The sequence below is a fragment of the Nannobrachium achirus genome (assembly GCF_963921795.1).
Source record: "Nannobrachium achirus genome assembly, chromosome: 12".
NCBI classification, from domain to species: Eukaryota; Metazoa; Chordata; class Actinopteri; order Myctophiformes; family Myctophidae; genus Nannobrachium; species Nannobrachium achirus.
The window spans coordinates 42971221-42980822 of record NC_137832.1 but is presented as its reverse complement, the minus strand read 5'-3'; the positions used below and the strand labels follow the sequence as shown (position 1 = coordinate 42980822).

At 42.2% G+C, this 9602-nt stretch overlaps 1 protein-coding gene across 2 annotated transcripts; it reads right to left on the bottom strand.

The window, feature by feature from the left end:
• Positions 1 to 869: 869 nt before the first annotated feature.
• LOC308295939 (homeobox protein orthopedia B-like) lies at positions 870 to 4503 on the bottom strand (the record flags this gene model as incomplete). Of its 2 annotated transcripts, none has more annotated exons than XM_080739017.1 (3): positions 870 to 1364; positions 3650 to 4089; positions 4428 to 4503. In XM_080739017.1, 3 exons carry the CDS (start codon positions 4501 to 4503, stop codon positions 870 to 872), a joined length of 1011 nt encoding a protein of 336 aa, XP_080595143.1. The 2 variants fall into 2 exon arrangements, with proteins under 2 accessions (XP_080595143.1, XP_080595144.1); XM_080739018.1 differs by having other exon boundaries at positions 4467 to 4503.
• Between the last annotated feature and the right edge of the window lie 5099 nt (positions 4504 to 9602).

Below are 9602 nucleotides of genomic sequence, written 5' to 3'. Positions count from 1 at the left end.
AAGACATAAATCATCCGCCATTTGAATTCTTGAAAATTATTTTTATTCAGTCATTTTAAATTGGTATACAAACCTGTCAATAATGGTGCATTTTTGATGTAAGTTTAAACATTTAAGAAATGTGTCAGTAATTAGCACAGACAATAAGTTAAAACATGTCACAAAAAAGACCAGCGGGTACATAGCAAGAATGTTTTTATCTATAAACATCCTAAAACAGAGTAGGCCTACTGAAAGTTCATAATATATTATTATTTTTTTATTTTTACGCTCCCGTCTCATGCAGACGAGACTGTGGTCGCCTAACAAGTGTTTATTTGTTCAATTTGAGTGGGCACCATCATCTCTCTAAAATAGTTCCAAGAGTTAAATCCACGTGCACTGCGCATGCCTCAGAGACCCATTTCAATAGACCTACCTATGTGCTTGTGTTGGTAGGCTGTCACCAAAATGTATACCCAGACCTTATAAATAGCAATTTGACATAATATTAACACAATTAACTTCACCTGAAGAACACAATAACATTTGTGTGCATAAAGACACACTAAATGGAAACGTAAATACGACGGTTGTTTGGCTCTCAAATAATTATACCTAGATCATTACAATAGTAGGTATCATCAATAGCTGATAAAATCCCTTTTGGATTAACAAGATAAATAGCCCCGCCATCAGGTCAATCAATGTTCCTTCCATTCGTCGTCCTGGTTATGGTCGAAATGTCTCTAGATGGAGTCACGCTCAGTCTCCGGGTTTCTCTCACAAAATGCAGGTCTGGTTAGCTCGTTCTTTCGAATTTCATCTAAACATAAACGGCAATGGAAAAACAAAGCGCCGCATAACACGCGGGGCATTCTGAAACGTCACTAAGTGAAACTCATGGACACTGTATGCTCCAGCGCTTTGCGTCGAAGGGAGGCAATGCTCGTCCCTCTCCACATGTCACTTTCCGGGCCAGCGCACAGCTGCTGCGAGGCCGATACGTTCGTGGGGCCGGAGAGAGAGCCTGACATTCCGGGAAAAGGATTCTGGTAGAGGTGAGACTGCAGACCGCCGCCGTTGGAGGATAGGCCGTTGGAAAGGCCCATGGAGTTGGGGGGACCGGGGCCCAGGCTGCACTGTGACAAAGACTGCGCCATGTTCGGCTGGCGGCCCAGGTTCGGCGGGAGCTGTAGTTGCGATACCCCGGGCATCCCGGTCGCCCATCGCGAGTCGTTGGCGTGGAAGGAGCACAAGCTGTTCTCCATGGCGGCGGAGAACTGGGGCAGGCCGTGCGTGGGGAGCAGCGTCCCCGGCGAGCGAAAAACATTGGTCGTCTTCTTCCTCTTCTTCCATTTGGCACGTCTGTTCTGGAACCAAACCTGTGACCAGATGCATTGGATAACGTCACTGTCGGGCAGAAACCTCGTATCTCCAAGTTTCAAATGTGTATATTTTTTCGCAAAGTCGCAGTCACAGTTTAAATCGTTTTAAAAATGATAAATACAAAACAAACTGTTGTTGGACATACAAGGTTTCCACCCGACAACGACAACAAGAGGCTTGGAACATGATTCATCCATACAGGCCTATACCCCTCTCAAATATAGCTTGTATGTTTGTTGTCACATGCATTGCATTACAATATTTGCCTAAGCCACGAAATTGTTATTTCCACAAAGCTGATCGTTGCTCCAATGCATGTTGCATAAATTGTTCTAAATTATAGCTAATGTATCTAACATCATGAACCACGATAACGATTTAAAAAAATAAGTTATGGCCTACTCAAACAATGAAACATAATTACAACTGCCAAATTGCAATGATATAGCTTAAACAATAAAGAAAGCGCTCAATGACGCTTTAGGTATACAGTATAGGCCACAAGCATCATGCAATTCTGATATTTGTGGTCACGCGCAATTTGTCATTATAGCTATACTTGAATTGTTATTTACAAGCGGGAAAAAATACATTCTGTAGATTTAAAGAGAAGCGCACTATAGGCCTATTACAGCCTACGTAGAAATAAAACACATGCACGCACTTGCGTGCGCAAAAGCTCTCTCTCTCTCTCTCTCTCTCTCTCTCTCTCTCTCTCTCTCTCTCTCACACACACACACACACACACACACACACACACACACACACACACGCACACGCACACGCACACGCACACGCACAGCCGTGTTGTGGTTGAGCGTTATAAAGATTTCATCATCTTCAGGCATGATTAATGCGTGCGCGGAGCGGAGAGTCGGTGCCGCCGTATTAAAACTGAAATCTCGCTCTCATTCCGCTCAGCCATCCGTGAAACGTCGACCAAACCCATTACACTCGGGGGAAAGAAAATGCAATTTCTCATTCCATTAAAAAAAGTACAATATAGTCTTGAGTCCTATTAAGACGTCGCTGATATAGCATTTTAAGAGAGTAAAGGCCTAGCGGCTATATCAGCGTGCAGGTTGCATGCACCTGCACTCCCTGCACACGTTTGTAAACAACACGCATGGCGTGCTATAGACCAGACATACAGTCTTCGGCTTTATAGATAAAAGAATTGATTATTATTATACGATGACTAATGATTATACATGTTTTATTGCTTTCAGAGGAATAATTTGCATGAATTTCACATCACTGGTTAATAACCCGTTGACTATTATAAATAAATAAGAAATTGGTTGATAATGTGTTGAGTTTATTATGGTCTGATATCCTGCATGCGGCTGCCTGCCACAAATGACCACAATGTAGGACTGTTATCATCCATATTCTGTGCTTGTAACACACACACACACAGGTTACTTTGCAGTGAACAAATTACATGGGCGAAATAGAGGCCTCCGTGGAAAAATTGCATACTGACTGCACGAAAGCTCTGTATAGCCATTTTAATGGCTAATCGATACATGTCAGAATATTTTCATATACACTTTGATGCTATATTGCGTTGGAAAGCAAGAAATAATTTGGAATTTCAATCTTCAATATGCCACAAGTGGCGTTTTTCTATGAATTATCAGCACCTTTGTGTTTCAGGACCATGGACAGCGCTCGAGTTGACGGAAAGCTATTCTACTTTGCCGCCGGTTTGAAGTAGGCTAACTCATGGTAGGTAGACTATTTTATATAGCCTACTCTATGGATAACTGCTTTCTATTAATATTATTATTGTTGTTATTATTGTTATTAGCCTAATATTAATATTAATATTAATATTAATATTAATATTAATATTAATATTAATATTATTATCAATGGTATAGGTCTATCAAATGAAAACAATCTATATAATAATAATAATAATAAATTACCAATAATTAAAACTACACATCGATTATACAATCATTTACTATGGCAGTGGTTGTAAAATTGACGTTGTATTTCAGCAAGAAATTTAAGCTCATTTTAGGTTCGGCTTGGAACGGCACAGGACGCGCTTTACACCGGCCCAGCTGAACGAGCTGGAGCGGAGCTTCGCCAAAACCCACTACCCAGATACCCAGATCTACCCCGTACAAAACCAGATCCTCTGATTCTCTTATAGCCTAAATAAGTAAGCTAGAGACGATTCATGGCTAGCCTATAGCTTTTCATAGAATAGACGTCGACAACCACCATGGTAATCCTCGCCGCATGCAGAATAACATGCAATTTATACCTGAACGCGAGATTCGGTGAGGCCGATCCTTAGAGCCAGCTCCTCTCTCATGAAGATATCTGGGTAGTGGGTTTTTGCGAAGCTCCGCTCCAGCTCGTTCAGCTGGGCCGGTGTAAAGCGCGTCCTGTGCCGCTTCTGTTTCTGGCTATTGGACTGAGCGGAGTTGTTCTGCTGCTGCTGCTGCTGCTGTTGCTGCTGTTGCTGCTGCTGCTGTTGTTGTTGCTGCTGCTGCTGTTTCTCCGGGTCTTTGCCGTTAACCGGCATGCCTGTGGGGTTTGATCCGACAGGAGTGATGTCTTCTCCGGGCAGAAGAGTGGTTCCCTCTACCGTGTCCGCACCAGGGGCCATGTCGCCCGGATGCCCCTGGTCTTGCACGCCGCCGCCCAGCCGACACTTCAGAGCTTCTCGGTGCCCGAGTAACTCCGCAGCATCCTTCATCCCTAGGAGGGAAGACAGTGGGAAGAGGTCTGGATAAACAGACATCTAACCGTAAATTGCTATGAATGAGGGATAGATTAGATATTTTTGCTTGTTTGTGACAAAAAGCAGGCAAGTTAACAAGAGAGAGTCTGCAAAACGTTTCCAACGACGATGCTTCAGCCGTTTAACCGTACAAGCAAAATAGCCTAATTATTTTTCATTGACACATAGACTGTCAGATATTGTCTCCGCATTTATATTAAATTGACATAAACATTTTTGCTCTGACGAATATCTGTTAAGCAAGACGAGCTGTTTGTCACTTCACAAGGTTGTAAACGAAAAGTTGCTATCTTACAGTGGAGTTGAGGGCTGGAGTTTAGCGTTGATAACTCACCGAGCCGAGCGTCCAGGAGGTCGGCGTGAGAAAGCATAGCGTACCGCTCCAGGGCGAGATGCGCTCCGAAAAAAAACCCTATACAACTTTGAGCAATTTAAAAAGTATATATCGTCTAAATGAACGAAAATTCGGTTTGTGGTTAAAAAAGGAGGTCCCTTGCATTATAATGTCCTTTAGACCGACGGGGAGGCGCTTATTAGTTGAAAGAGCCCATGAGCTTCCTCAAATGAGAGCCAATCAGAATCGGAGCTTGGAATTGTCAGCGACGTGACCCCCCCCCCCCCCCCCCCCCCCCCCCCTCGTTCCAAATACACGCGCACACGGCCCAAACCATGCACGAGGCAGGCACAACTACAATTCTATCTCCTGCCAGTCCGTCCTTTGATTTATTAGCTTTTCATACTCAAGTTATTCCACATTAAACATCTTAATGTGTTTGTTTAATCGTATATATACATACATGGTGGGCTTTACATTTAGCCCATAGGTTTCCAAAATATAGCTAAAACAACGGCTAATCATTCTTCCAAAGGGAGGTGTCTTATTTGAGCCTATTTGACCTTAATTTCACTGCATGCGGGCTTTACGCGATTGGGTTAAGAGTATGGACTGACTGACTGCAGTTTCATTCACTATCGGCGTGCAATTAACCTATACAGTAGGCCTAGGTACTGAAATCGAGCCAATTGACTATCAAATTCTTCCTTCAGAATTCTCCCTGACAGAGATTTCCCCTCGAACTAACAACAAAATTGATATAGGCTAGCCTAATTTAGATCGGAGTAATTTCCAAGACCATCAAGAGTCATTCACCTCAACTATACCTACATGCCCTTTATGCACTGTTATGAGGGGGAGATCTATAGACTAAATAGTTTCCAGTGCAGTGTGGGCTGGACTGTTCCAACCAGACCTGTGTGGTTTTAGGAAATAAAGAAGCCTCGGCCATGCAGGGCAGCCTCGGTCTGCTAGCGATGGAGGAAGCACCGGACAGCCCCCTCCCTCGCTGCAATCCTTGGATAACAAACAAAACGAATATCGCACCCATTCCCCCATGGCAGGTGATTTGTGGAGACAAATCGAGGAAATAAATAAATAAACGAGTACAGATGGATTTAAGCTCTGCCAGTGATCGGCTGCTTTAACTCACATCGACTTTTCATCAACACAGGTGCAATTAAAGGTATTTAGGCCTATGTGGTTCAAACAAAATCAGACGTGGTGGACGTAAATGATTTAGCCCCCTTTAGCAGTAGTCCATGAGTAGGCTATTATACAATTAACAGGACAGGGATTGATCTTCCGCTCCCCTCACTTCTCCAGACAGTATTGGTTAGAGAAGGCTTTTGGCAGATGTCAGGGTGAACCCCGTGAATAGACCACCGCCCGGGACTAAATGGTTTCTTTTCAGCTGCACAAAGGAGGCGTCCGAGCGAGAAGGTTCCGTGCGCCCCCGGCCTCTCTCCCTCCATGCAACCCCACCGCGGATGTAGCTCATCTTTTATGCGATAGTCTACTCTCTCAGCTGCGATCTGCTGAATGCTGACACGATCGGGCTGATGTTAAGGGACGCAGGGAAGTCTAGGCTATACCTGGCACAGCGTGAAAACTTAACACCGGTGGTCCGCAGAGATGAGGAAAGTGTGACCAGCTCCAGAGGTCCGAGAGAGAGGCAATCAGCAACATCAGAGCTTCGATTTGTTTGACTCACAGACGTATAGAGAGCAGAGGGACTGTATTGGAAGTTATAAGGCCAACCCTGCGTGCATGTGAGGGGCTTGAGTCAGGAGAGACGGTGTGTATACTTTGGCTGTTCCGTGGCTATAGGCTAGTGTATTATAGGCTATATGCCTACCATATAGAAAAATATGCATTTTATTTTCACCAAATCTATTTTGGACTGCGTGCAGATGATCATGATACAGAAAATAATTTAAATTAATAGATCTAATATTATATGCAGGGAGAATTCTTTCAATATATTTTTTATTATTCTACTTTTGTGCGATATGATGTCTTAGCAAGTCAAAATTAATTTCCAAACATTTAAATTATTAAAAAAATATTATATAAAATATTTACACAGGTAGCTTATGTTAGATTAAATTAGCAACAGAACAGCTTCCCCCCCCCCCCCCCCAACATCGTTATGCTAAAATAAATCCTGTATTAGCGAATTCGTTATAGGCATATACATTATTTTAATATATTTGTATATTTGTGGTGACGATGATGATATAATAATAATAATAAATACTATTAATAATGATATTATTGTTATTATAACAGATGTGAGACCATGTGCTCTGAGTGGTGGCCCACTTTATTATCAAATAATAGGTTACTCATGCAGTGTAGCTACAGTGTAGCTATATATTACAAATATATTCTGCTTTGTCGACAGTTTACTGTTGCTTTCCAAACAGACAGAGAATACACCCCCTATACTGTCCGATCTGCCAGTTATTGCCATAATAGGAGGAACCTAGAAGAAATGGGTCTATGTCTCACTCAGCGTCCATAACTGGACCACATCAATCTTCCCCAGTAAAAAAACACACACTCGCATACAATCCTCCCCGGGTTAATGCAGCGCATCTGAGTGCGGAACGGCTGTTTACACGCGAGGAGACACTTTTAATGGAAGCGCACCAAAAACAAATGCAATTTTGTAGAGCAATTTCAAAGATCAAGAATTCCGTGTCCTGCCTCTCCGCGCTTTTTTAGCAATCAAACTGCGTTAAATCCATTGCTGGTATATGGGCCCTGCTGAGAAGGGTATGGGATAGGAATAGTATAGGCTAAATAATACAACGGCAGAGCAACACATGGCAGGGTTAACCACTTTCAACCCTGCATCCCATATTGGGACATGTCATAGGCTAAAAAGAAAAGAAAAGAAGAAAGGGGGAAAAAATCCAACAATTTAACATTTCTGAAGAGTAGGCCTAACCTGTAATATGGCAAATCCTTTGCCTCAATCCAAACTAAATTATAAAGGGAACCTATAATGCCATTGTTGTCCATGCTTGCAAATACAGGCAGACCACAGTATTTTCTGTGGAAATGTTTAAGCATCGCCTAGGCATTTCACTCAATTATAGAGATCTAAAGGGAAAAAAATCGATCTTCCATCCACAGAAACGACAGTTTAACAAATTACATTGTAGTTTCGTGCAGGTGATTTGATGACAGTTGGGGGAATAAAAGCAGCCTAATAAGTTTGTTGCATTCGAGCCCGAGAGACGGAGAGAGGAGAGGGGCGAGAGGAGCGGGGAATCATAGAGGCAGCGCTATTATACAGACAGGCGTCCCTCTCCGGCCACCCATCCTGGCTGCATCGCCCTGCGCATCTCATGGCCCAATTAGGCCCGCTGCCCTCCGCCTGGTCTCCATTATTGCGTGATCTGGAGCACAGAGCTATAATCATGGCTTCAAATAAAATAATCAGCAAAGAAGAGCGATTTCCGTAATGAGAAGGAAAACGTGTGTGTCACGGAGAACGGGGTGGTAGTGATGGTGGTGATGTGGGGGGAGGCTGGGGGGGAAGGCGCCGTAATGAGAAGCTATAGGGCTGGGGTTTTCGGTGTCTGAAACCTTGTACTGCTTAATATTACAGCGTTACAGTTTTAATTATTAATGGTTGTATTTGCGTTTTATGTTCAGGGATCAGATGCATACAACTGTCACCATATAATATAAAAGCAAACCCTATAACAAAAGGGAAAATACTATTGCTATCAATAATAGATACATAGGCCTGTATAGTATACATAAAACTACAGCTTAGCTAGCCTATGCCACCACCTATGCACCTTGCATATGCTTTATAACGATGTGAAACCATATATTCACGTGTACGCTTATACATATTCCTTCCATATCCCCTGGAACTTCGTCATACTGCATCCATAACATTTTCTTGGACTGTATAGGCCAGTGGTCAGCAAGGAATATCAAAGGCATTCACTATGAGAGATGAAACTTATAACTTATAAGTATTTTCTTAATGTGGTAATGTACGGTATCTGGTTATCACAAAATTAGACCAAATGTTGTTTTAATACATTCCATATGCATAATGTATTCATATTATCACACGTTAAGAGCAAAATGAGCAAACATTTCAAAATAATATTGACAGGCTCATAGGGGGTGCTTTTTGGAACAATGTTTACATAAAAATATATATTATGCTTGGAGTGTACCAAACAATTGTTGGTACATTTGTATCCATGTGTCCAGTAATGATATTCCTTGGGTGGTAATATTAATCAGTTATTTGAAACTATCAAAGGCAAAGTATGAATTCAAGGGGGCTTGTTAAAATTCCAGAGCAATAATGTGAAGTGAATGACCTCTCCCACCCATCACTGTCTACACAATCCCTTCTCCCTGACACCTTGACTTTCCCTGCTGTTCTGCTCCAGCTATTAGAATATGTTCTTTCTTAAGTCCGGTCATTAGTTAGGTCCATTACTGCGACACTGTCATTAAGAGGCTCCAAAGAGGCATCATTGGAGGTAATGAGTGTCTTACATTACAGGTGCCTGCAGAGAGAGCCCGGACGTCCTGGCCCCATTCCTCAATGCACGCTGTCAGCCCCAAACCATCACCACCGCCAAACAATTTCCAAGCCCAAATTATCTCATAAAATATGTTTGGCACATGTCCACGCTCAATACCAGCAGAGATGTGTGATGTTTCATACAATATTTGACATTCAAATCATTAGGGCCATGCTAGAACATTTTTTACAGCTTTATTTCCTCCTTGGCTTTCATTACAGAAATACAACAAAGTATGGGCTAAATAAATTGGCCTGTTTTTTTTAAATGATATAAACAACTTATGGTTTAATTTAAGAAAACAGATACAAAAATATCATGGAGGTGCTGTATATTGATTTTTATTTTTTATTTTTGTTATATTCTGGTGATAGGAATAATTGCTCTATAGGTGCTCAGTAACAGGGGTCTCCCTCACAGAAAATACATTTTCAGGAGGGTTGTCACTTCATCCAATCAGCAAAGACTACCCATTTAGCAGATTCAATTTATAGCGTTCCAGTTCCAATTTTGTCTGCTCATTTGTTTGGTTCATCACTTCCAATTGCACTTATTTATCCTGTTT